Source organism: Pelobates fuscus, chromosome 2 (assembly GCF_036172605.1).
Source record: "Pelobates fuscus isolate aPelFus1 chromosome 2, aPelFus1.pri, whole genome shotgun sequence".
In the NCBI taxonomy this organism is placed as follows: domain Eukaryota; kingdom Metazoa; phylum Chordata; class Amphibia; order Anura; family Pelobatidae; genus Pelobates; species Pelobates fuscus.
Window position 1 is genome coordinate 228,125,442 of NC_086318.1, and position 12,021 is coordinate 228,137,462.

General features: G+C 41.5%; 1 protein-coding gene across 1 annotated transcript in view; it reads right to left on the reverse strand.

The window, feature by feature from the left end:
• Window positions 1-12,021, reverse strand: part of LOC134587109 (DBH-like monooxygenase protein 1) — a 139,388-nt gene that overhangs the window by 19,447 nt on the left and 107,920 nt on the right. Inside the window, exons 5-6 of the mRNA XM_063443237.1 lie at window positions 5,202-5,381; window positions 589-691 (exon numbers count right to left, since the gene is read on the reverse strand). Coding sequence (XP_063299307.1) covers window positions 589-691; window positions 5,202-5,381 — 283 coding nt within the window. The remainder of the gene's footprint in view (window positions 1-588; window positions 692-5,201; window positions 5,382-12,021) is intronic.

Sequence of the window (12,021 nt, forward strand, 5' to 3'; positions counted from 1 at the left end):
GCTTTCCTATGAGACTGGCTGAATGCGCGCGCATGCGCATTCAGCCAATGACGTCAGCAGAAGGTGGAGAGTCCCCAGAGCCGAGGAAACCCGGCGCTGGAGAAAGCGTTTAACCCCTTCCTGCCCCTAGAGCCCAGAGGGAGTGGGACCCTGAGGGTGGGGGGGTGACCTATGAACACTATAGTGCCAGGAAAACAAGTTTGTTTTCCTGGCACTATAGTGGTCATTTAAGCAGTAGAGTGTCCCTTTGATGAGTTCATATACAAATGGCTAAAAATGTTCAGTGGCTTGCAGTGGCAAGAATCTTTTAAGGGCTGGCTAATAGCATAAGACCTCAAGTTGTATGCCTTTCATTTCAAAGTTTTTTGTTTATTTATTCAAGCAAATAAGTAGCAGAGGCTTAATAGTATATATATTTCTGTTTTAGATGAGTAGCAGTAGCAGTTATTACAGATAACTAATACATTATTGAATGATTTTTAACATTGTGTGATAACCGTAAAAGTGCAGAAGGCAATAATAAAATTCAGTTATGTTCATGATATATATATATATATATATATATATATATATATATAAATTACTTACCTTCTTGATGTGATGGGTTATCATAATGAATTTCCATAAGAACATATTTAGGGTCTGTTGACAATCCAATTGATAAACCAACATGAGGTGGATATATGAATCCCTAGAATAAACAATATATGATATTATACAGAGTTCTCTAGAACCATGATTCATTTCTCAGTGCTGACAGTTTGGTGGCCTTCTGCAATTAGTTAAAAGAGGTGAAGGAAACACTTTTTTTTATCTGATACACATGCATTTAATTAACATGTTGTTATGTGGCAATATATTATGCATCCTTAAGATTGTGTAATGTAATTACTATGCAAGAATGATTGTTGATGATATTGTGTTGAATTTCTTTAAGAATGTAAGTGCAAATTTATGACAAGACTTCATAAGAATTATGAAGTAAACGGTTTCCTCTGTCCACTTTGTATGATTTTAACTTACAGTCAAACATATTGTGATTTAAGTACTAGGTGACACACGGCCTAATGGTACACAAAGCCCCCTTCTCTCAACGTTTGCCACACAGCAAGAGCTTGCTCTGCAGATTCAGGCACTGCAGGTACCAGGATGTAATGTCACCTCAGGACCGGAATAAATACAGAGCTGCAGAGAGTGGCAGCAAACCACTGAACAACTGGGATCTAAATAAAACTAACATGTGCCGTGTGTGTGTATAAATATATGAATGAATATAAATGTGATTTGTATGTGTGTTTTATGAATGTGTAACCAGGAGGATGCTGTGTTGTTAAGGGATGGGTTCACAAGGGGGTTTGTAATTCCGTGTCGGCTTCGGGAAGGGGTTCATAATCTGCGGAATCTGAAGTCCATGGGGGACTTCCCAGAGGTGGTGTGTGACAAGCTTTTTAAGAAGGTTCAGTTAGGGAGGATGACAGGGCCGTTCATGGAGTCCCCGTTTAGCAATTTGCAGGTTTCACCGTTGGGGGTCGTGTCGAAAAAGGAGCCCGGCAGGCTTATTCATAATTTATCGTATCCACATGGAGCTTCGTTGAATGATGATGTTCAGTACCTTTCTGGAGTAGGTGGTCAAATACAAGGTGTGCCCTAGATTCATGGTCCATTACCTAGATGATTTCCTTTGTGTTGGGACGGCGGGTTTGGGGGTGTGCCAAACAGGGTTGAGAACTTTGGAATGGGTCGTGAATATCTCTGGAATACCGCTGGCGGGCGACAAGACAGTGGGGCTGACTATTTGCTTGTCCCTTTTGAGCTTGGTGATAGATTTGGTCCAGGGGGAATGTTGATTGCCGGAGGACAAGTTGAGGGCCTTACAGCAGGTGGGTGCTTCAGTCTTTGGTGGGTCAGCTCAACTTTGCGGGCCGGGTGATCTAGGTAGGTTCCTCTCCAGGGCGTCACCGCGTCACTTCATTTGGTTGTCGGCATCCATGAAAGCCGATCTCGATGTGTGGCAGGTCTTTCTAAGTGACTTTAATGGGCGGGTATATTTCCGTGAGCCCACAGCATCTTCTCTTTCTTGAATTCTTTCTTGAATTCTTTCCTTTAGTAGTGGCGCTGGCCTTGTCAGGGCGACAGCTGAGGGACAAGAAGGTTATCTTTTTTTACCGACAACATGTTGGTGGTTGAGGCTATTAATAGTTTATCTGCTTCTCTATCCCTGTTATTCGGCTCCTTCACCACAGTATTTTCTCTTGCATGCAATTTAATGTTGTGTTTCGGGCACGTCACGTGCCTGGGTTGTTAAACATGGTGGCTGATTCGCTCTCTCGTTTTAGTGGGAAAGGTTTCGGGCGGTGGCTCCGGGCACTCAGAAGGAGGGAGTGCCTTTTCTAGCACAAGTGTGGCAGCTCGCGACCTCTTGCTTGGCGGACTCATAAAGGGGTCGTTGGTGCAGTCCACATGGGTGGCCTACGTCAAGGTTTGGCAAGAATGGGATGCTGCAATGGTGTGTGCGAGAGATCAGGACTCTGTTCAACAAGTTGTTATGGTTCATTTGCAGGTTGTTTGCTTCGGGGACATCTCCATCTGCCATAGGGTGCAACATGACAGCCTTGGTATTTTTATTTAAGCTTAATGGATGGGAGGAGTTAGGTTTGGAAGAGTATTTGTAGGTTCAAGCTTGTCAGTAGTTTTGAACCTGGTGTGTGTAGGGTGTATCTTGCTATGCCCCTACATGAAAGAAAGCTGGAAATCATACCCTCGGTGGCAATGGTTATGTCATGCCCTCAGTGGCAATGGTTATGTATACATGTTAATTATATGTTATAATGTAGTTTTACTTATTGTGTTGTGGGTCATTGTCTGAAGTAGTATAGTTAATGGAGTTGGTGGGGGATTTGTTATGTTAATATGTGACAATTACCAATTATTAACTTTATTTATATATTATTAAAGCTGTGATATTTTTCCCAAATAAAAGTATTTGTGGGGGGTTATTTGTGATTCTTACGCATATGCCGGAAAGGCGACTATGCATATGTCATGCAGGACTTCTCTCAAGCTGCAGCAACCCTCCAGAAAGCACTTCCCAACGCTGTCAGACTTTCCTCCGTCTTTAAACCACTCAGCTCAGTAACGTACGCATTCCACTTACCCAATAAATGCCCTCATCCCACACTATAGTAACATCATACTACTAAACGTCTACTTACTTCTTCATAGTTATTCATTAAGTTAGTTTGACTTGACCCATGTTTCATAAAACCATGCTGATTTTTGCTAATAACAAAGTTCTTCCCAATGAATTCCTGAATGTTATCCCTTAATAATCCTTCAAATACTTTCCCATTTGAGTCATCCAATTATATTGTTTCTGCAAGTTTTTTGCAGCAGTCATTTGCATATCTCTTGCCTTGGGACCCTCCTTCATATATATTAAGGAAAAATGTTATTTAAAATGTGCATTTTTTATTTTAAAACATTTCATTCCTTGTCCTCTTCCTTATAAATGTATAAGTTAAGGAGCTCAATTCACTCTAGACATTATTAGGGACAAGAGCCTTGGAATCTACATTAAGACAATTATGCTTAAATATATTTTATGACCTGAGCATACACTATTTGCCAAATAATGCTTCTTCTTTAATACTGTTGGTGCCCCTATTTCACATTTGCATTTCTTCAAGTTTTTTGTAGTTAGTGAGCAAACAGTTGTTCATCACTTCACCATTCTTAAAGGATCACTATAGGGTCAGGAACACAAACATGTATTCCTGACCCTACAGTGCTAACGGTTTCAGAACCACCTCCAATGATCAGAATAGAAGCATAAAGGATAAATTGTCTCTGTTACACTGGCTATTAAATATGCTGTAGTAAGTGGGCGTTCATGTTCTTCAATGAGCAAAAATCCAAATGCAAAAGAAACATAAAATCCAACAAGAGGCTATTGAATAGCTATGACCAAATAGCTAAAAATCTATTCAACAACAAAAAAAAGTTCTCCTTACATACATAAAAACAAGGTGAGCTTGCAGCGATTGTGCCTCACAGTCACCCATTTACGATAAACAGTGAAATGAAAAGTCATCATGTCACCCTCAGGACTGGTTCTCTTTTTTTAGCTGATCTGCAGCTTGTGCAGTCTCCATCTTCATGGCCCTTTTATAAGGTCAAGGTCAGACATCTCACACTCTCACCCTTTATATTTTCTACTTTTACAAACCATAGAAATTAGGTATCTCTTGCTGCTAAAATCAAGCTTTTTTTGCAGTGAGATTAAAAGCATTTACCGTTGTATGTATCAATGGATAGAATGAAAAATAAAAAATAAACAGTCCAAGCTCCAGAAAAGAAGACATATATAATTGGCTGACAGCTGTCATCATAATGTAACGTGTATCTTTATTAACCACAATAACAAAAAAAAATCTCTGGTGTGAATACCTCATACAAACATAATTCAATAATAAATTCATAATTACATAATGTATAATATTACAAGGGTTCTGCTAGTGCCTCCTACGCACACATCCACCACATGTAAGGCCTCTGGGCCAGGTCCTGGCAAGGAGCAGTACTTTCTACAGCTGAGAAAAAAATCCAAAGAGACAATATCTGGCAGAATTTTTAGGATGTTTCTTGAATTTCCGCAATCATGTACACCTCATAAACCAAGATCTTCTAGGAAGGTGTTTGATTAGATTTCTTTACTACCTTTGTCGCACCGCTAACATGAAAGAACTGAAATCAGTTAAATCAGTGAAAAGGCTTTAATAACACATCATATATAAACCTAACCTATCTCTCCCAATACATCTACAATCCTGTTTAGTCATTATTTGGACCATTCCAAGAGGCAGTCTCAGGGGCAGGAGTGTTTGAGTTTGAATTCTTCTAATAATTTGAGTAAGTCTTATTTCATAATTAGTGACAATTATCTTTAAATATATGATATTTGGCTTCTACTGAGCATTGCTATTATGAAATATTATGTGATGGATATATGTAACTTTAATTATTAGTACTAGCAAATAATTTCTTGTTATATGCTATTTTAAATGCTAGAATATATATAAATATATATACACACACACTTAATTCTACAGGACTTTGTGTACGTCTTGCATTCCTTATTCTGTTTGCTTTGTATGTAGACATGTTTCCTGGTGAGAAGAGTCAATAGGTTTCTAGACACTTACCTCTCCACCAATGGCCCATGCATAAAGAACAGTTTCACATGTAAGAAAGATGTCGGGCATGTTAGCATGGTAGCATTCATGTCCAGAATCCAGGACTGCATCACTGGCATTTCTGTCACATTCATATAGTAAAATATGATGCACAAGATTCTCGTGGCCCTTTTGTATCAGTGGTTCAACCTAAGAGAATGATATATAAAAAAAAATAAAAAATATGAAAAATATTTTTTAATTACATTTTTTATTCCAGACAGTAATTAGTCATTTATATTAACTGCACTAAAGGAACACTATAGTCACCTAAACAACTTTAGCTTAATGAAGCAGTTTTAGTGTATAAACATGCCTCTCATGTTTCACTGCTCAATTCACTGCCATTAAGGAGTTAAATCATTTTGTTTCTGTTTATGCAGCCCCAACCACACCTCCCCTGGATCTGATTGACACAGCCTCCATAAAACAAAACAATGGTTTCACTTTCAATCAGATGTAACTTACCTTAAACGATTTTATCTCCTGCTCTATAAATTGAACTTTAATTACACACAGGAGGTTCTTGCAGGGTCTAGCAAGCTAGTAACATAGCAGCGGGTAAGAAAATTTAAATTAAACAGAACTTGCAATAAAGGAAGGATAAACATTAGATCTCACTTTACAGGAAGGTTTTAGGAAGGCTGTGGAAGTCACATGCAGGGAGGTGTGACTAGGGTGCATAAACAAAGTGATTTGACTCCTAAATGGCAGAGAATTGAGCAGTGAGGCTGCAGGGGCATGATCTATACACCAAAATGGTTTAATTAAGCTAAAGTTGTTTTAGTGACTATAATGTTCCTTTTAACAGCAAGGAAGGTATTTTATCCCAGTTTTAATAAAGCAGAACAAATAACAGTGGCTACATCCAAGACAATGGAGAAGAATAAAAACTATGCTTGTCTTACATTGTGCATTTAGTTTTATATTATTTTATAATTAAACAGTAACATTCAAATGTATGTGTAAATTTGACACACAAGATGTTTCCTTTGTGTGTTCAGAGGTCTGACTGGCAAATGGAAACCTTCTTGGATACAAGGTCTGTATCCTACTGAAAGTACAGCAGTGTTCAATCCTAACATATCCTGCTTAGCCAAGGTACCGTAGTTATTGTGAAATAGCTAATTTTATTAAAACTATCCTTGAAAACATAAGTCTCCTCTTCCTTCACCATGTAACAAAGATAAACAATTTGACACAGTATTTTTTTGTAGTGAGATTTAGAGGCACTTATTCTTTGTAGTGGACATCACATACAGTGCTGTACACTAAAGTAAGAATTCAAGGTGAATTTCAAAAATCTGTGATAATAGGTGAATGTAGCCAAATTGGAAGAATTGTCAGTTATGGTTTCAGTTCAGCTACTCTGGCCTTATATTTGAATTTTGCTTTGAATTCTTACTTTGTAAATAACTGTGACAGTGTTGTTAGAGCTGCAAAGTTGGGAGATATGTTTTCCTAGGAGTGATAAGTATGTGGCCTGGTCACAGCTACCACTTGGGACTTTGGAAAAAGTCCTTGGTCGGAAAACGACATAATTAATGGAAAGAAGGTCCTACCTTTATTGGTTCTAAGGACTACAAAGTAAAGATAAAATTAAAAACAGTTAAAAGGGAGAAACAAAGTACTACTCTGGATGTCTAATAGCACCAGGGTCCCACAACAGAAATACCTAAAGTGTCATAAAATCAGCTTCGGAACCATTGTTTAGCACATCCTTGGCGTATATACAAAAAAAACAGTATATCAAGAGCTAGAAAAATAGGGAAGGGGGTGGAGGGGGCTAAAGCCCAGTAGCCAAATCCCAAAAACCTCAAAGAGTCTGTCCCTATAGTACCTCAGCACCGTGGACTAACAACTAGTGCCTACCTGAACCATTCTCCCTGCCTAAAACTGAAATTAAGGTTGGTTCTAAGGACAACAAAGTAAAGATAAAATTAAAAACAGTTAATAGGGAGAAACAAAGTACTACTCAGGATGTCTAATAGCACCAGGGTCCCACAGCAGAAATACCTTAGGTGTCAAAAAATCAGCTTCAGAACCATTATTTAGCACATCCCTGGCGTACATACAAAAAAAAAACAGTATATAAGGAGCTGGAAAAATAGGGAAGGGGTGGAGGGGCTAAACCCCAGTAGCCAAAGCCCAAAAACGTCAAAGAGTCTGTCCCTATAGTACCTCAGCACCGTGGACTGGCCACTAGTGCCTACTTGAACCATTCCCCCTGCCTAAAACTGAAATTAAAGTAAAATTAGTGCACACTAAAACAAACTGCTACCAAGTATAGTGAAAAAACAACAAAAAGCTTGATGCGCGTTTTGGCGTGTCAGCACACCGGCTTCATGAGCAGTTGGAACTAATCCACCAGCCCTCCACACTTTTTTGGGCTACTGGATTAGCTCCTGTTTAGTTATTTATTTCTTGATTACATATAAAAACAGTATGTCCAGTAACAGCTACAAAGAGTGTGGGTGCTGGGACTTAACCTGTATTTTCAGCTATACATCTCATTTGCAGAGTAAATACTTCTGATATGCAAGCACCTCCAAAATGGCAGCACCTTCCTGCGTATGCCTTAAAAAAATCTCAGATTTCAGATTCAAATTTTAGATTTAATGATTACATTTTTTAGCTTCTTCGGCTGAGTCTACAATTTAGCTCAAATGTGACCAATGTAGTGATCAAGAACCGGCACATACATCGATGGCTTCAAGGTGTTTTCATTATATTGCAAGCAGCAAAAAAGAAAAAACAACTAGCAAAGGATGGTGAGCGAAATTAAAGTGGAGCAACACAATTACTTACATATTTAGTATTTAGTTCAAAATAACAGTAAACAATTTAACTTATACTGTAACTCCTGTAAAGAAATGAGTTATAACTTTTTTTATCCAGTCCTATCTAAAAGTTGAAGCATTGTCTTTTAAGCCCAGGCACAGGGCCGTCTTTAGCGCGGGGCAAACTGGGCAGCTGCCCCGGGCCCAGTTGCTCCTGGGGGGCCCCAGAGCAGCTGCCCCATGGGCCCCGCGATTTCAGCAGCCCCCATGTACCCGGCGGTGCAGCCGCAACGGCCCGCCAACTAAGGAGGCCCCCCGGGTGGCCCATGCACTAAGGGCCACCCGGTGTCCATGTGGCAGTAAGGGCCCGGTCGCGCGCTGTGACGCTGGGCCCCTTCCTGTACCGGCTGGGAGGAAGTGAGAACCGCGTGTCACTTCCTCCCACCGGAGATAATAGCCGCGTGGGAGGAGGAAGGCAGGGAGGAGGGGAGTTCTTCAAGATAACTCCCAACTGCCTCAGCCTGCCACTGGACCCCAGGGAAACCACCCTCCATAAAAAGGTAAGAACCTGGAGGGTGGCTAAATGTATGTCTGTGTGTGTGTGTGTGTGTGTGTGTGTTAGTATGTATGTGTGTGTTAGTATGTCTGTGTGTGTGTGTGTATGTGTTAGTATGTCTGTGTGTGTATGTCAGTATGTCTGTGTATGTCAGTATGTCTGTGTGTGTGTCAGTATGTATGTGTGTGTGTGTGTTAGTATGTCTGTGTGTGTGTCAGTATGTTTGTTTGTATGTGTTAGTATGTCTGTGTGTGTGTCAGTATGTCTGTGTATGTGTGTGTTAGTATGTGTGTGTGTCAGTATGTCTGTTTGTGTGTTAGTATGTCTGTGTGTTTGTCAGTATGTCTCTGTGTGTGTATGTCAGTATGACAGACATATTGACACACACACACTGACACACACAGACACACTGACATACATACACAGACACAAACATACTGACACACACACACACACAGACATACACACACTGACATACACACACACACACTGACAGACACACACAGACATACTGACATACACAGACATACTGACATACACAGACATACTAACACACACAGACATACTGTGTGTGTATATGTCTGTGTGTGTATGTCAGTATGTCTCAGTGTGTGTCAGTGTGTGTGTGTGTGTATGTCTGTGTATGTCAATACGCCTGTCAGTGTATGTGTCTGTGAGTATGTATGTGTCTGTGTATGTATCAGTATGTCTGAATGTGTGTCAATATGTTTGCCAGTATAAATTTTTTGTCAGTGTATGTGTGTGTCAGTATGTATCTGCGAATGTTTTAATATGTCTGTCTGTTTGTTCATGTGTCAGTATGTCTGTCAGTGTGATTGCGGGTTGAGCGTAATGGGGAGGGGGGGTGCAGTGACAGGGCCCAGGGGGGCCAAGAAAATGCTTTGCCCAGGGTCCTATTCATATTATAGACGGCCCTGCCCAGGCACACACACACACAATGTCAGATACAAAAACAAAGACATTCACTACCAGACACATATGCACATGCACACACAAACGCTCCCAGACACATAGATACACACTGCCAGACATAGACCCTACACAGATATTGATAAATAATGTGTTTAATGGGGATTGGGCTGTGTAGCGGTACTTACCTTATCCAGGGGCCGGACGCGGTCCTCTCTTCAAGCCGCGCGCGGTCCTGCGGCTGCACGAGCCGCGCGCGGCTCGTCCGACTGTTCAGACAGGAAGGCGGGCAGTGACCGCGAGAAGCGGTCACGTGTCCCGCCTGCAGCTAAGAGCGCGCCGCGAATCTCGGGTGCGCTCTTAAAGAGACAGTGGGAGCCTAAATTGCAAAAAGGCTCCCATTGGCTCCTGTCATGCCAATCACCCCATACACTTACCTGTTGGGGGAGTGGAAGTGACAGGAGCCAATCACATTAGTTTGAAGGCTACTTATACTTACCCTTTTCCCTTAGTTCGTTGCCCTATCGTGGTTTCTGCTACAGTTCCCTTTAGTGCTTGTTGTGTTCAGTTGTGTTTCTCCGTATTTGACCTTGGCTTTGTATTCTGACTTCGTTTTCGCTTTATCCTATTCTGTACTGTTTGCCGGCTTGCTGATTCCTGTGTACCAGTCCCCGGCTAGTTTTCGTTTACGCTGTCTCTTTGTGCCCTTGACCTCGGATCGTTCCTGACTCTGTCTTATCCTATTACGTCGAGTCCGGCCACTCTAAGGTCCGGTAGACGTATCTCTCCTCTGTACTGTCTTCTGTTAGGCTGGATCCTGCGTGTAGGGGTATATACTCGTTACATTACGATAGGGCCATGGACCCCGCAGATTTAGCTCAACAGATGGCGACCCATGAGGCTAGATTTGTAGAGCAGGATCACCGTATGGATCAAATAGCTCAGGCTCTCCAGACGCTCTTAGCTAGAACCATTCCAGCAACCGCACCTAACCCTCCTGCACCCCTGCTTCCTGAAGTATCGACTATGCCTAACGCTACAGCACATTTAACGCCTCCTCCTAGGTATGGAGGGGATTCTAAGACATGCAGAGGGTTCATTAACCAAATAGAGTTTCATTTTGAAATGTATCCACGTTCATTTCCCACAGAGAGGTCTAAAGTTGGGTTCTTTATGCACCAACTTACCGACAAAGCACTTGAATGGGCAAACCCTATTTGGGAGGCTAATGGACCTATGGTGCATAACTTTCACAGTTTCCTAACAGCTTTTCGCAGAACTTTTGATACTATGAAAAGGTCTAAGAATGCCGCTAGAGCATTAATGAGGGTTAAACAGGGTTCTAGGTCTGTGGCTGATTACGCTATACAGTTTCGTACCCTTGCCTCACAGGTCGATTGGACCAATAATGGGTTAACTACGGCCTTCATGGAAGGTTTATCAGACTCTATATTGGATGAGGTAGCAGCTAAGGAGCTTCCTATTGCCTTAGAGGACCTTATTGACTACCTCATCGATATAGATAATAGGATTCGTGACAGGCTCTATACTAAGAACAGGAATAGACGTTTTGTTACACCTATTCAACCCAGAGTTAATATACCGGAGAGTGTTAAAGTATCTGAAGAGGAACCTATGCAATTAGGGGTTGCCAAACTCTCAGATACTGAGAAATTACATAGGAGAAGGGAGGGACTCTGCCTATATTGTGGTAAGAGAGACCATATGGTAAAGGAGTGTCCTCTGCTCCCGGAAAACTCTCGCACCTAAGACCTTATAGGGGACTGGCCTTGGGTGTGATTTCTAAGTCTCCTACATTGCCTCCTAACCGACTGCTTCTCCCTGTTTCTTTACATATGGGAGAGAGTTGTATGGTTGAAAACATAGACGCCCTGGTTGATTCTGGGGCAGCCGAGAACTTTATAGACTCTGGTTTTGTAAAGAGAAACAATATTCCCATCAGAGAGAAGGAGATACCCTTGGCCGTTGAGGCCATAGATGGTAGACCATTGATATCTCCTGTTGTTACTCACGAGACTGCACCGCTACACATGTACACAGGGGTTCTACACTATGAAACCATTCGGTTCCAGGTCATCACCTCTCCCTCTTCACAGTTGGTGTTAGGGTATCCATGGTTACGTGCCCACAATCCCATTTTTGACTGGGAGACAGGGCAGATAAAATCATGGAGTGAAGCCTGCCATGAGTCATGTACTATTGAAGTCACGCCTGTGAATTCTATTAACGTTCCTACTGTTCCTCCTTTATCTACGACAATACCCTCTCAGTATTTAACTTTAAAGACTGTCTTTGATAAAAGAGAGGCTGACAAATTACCGCCTCACAGACCCTACGATTGTGCTATTGATTTGTTGCCTGGTACTATACCTCCTAAGGGCAGGGTGTACCCCCTATCGGTTCAAGAAAACCGTGTCATGGAGGAGTACATTAAAGAGTCATTAGACAAGGGATTTATTAGAAGATCCTCTTCTCCGGCTGGAGCGGGGTTCTTCTTTGTATC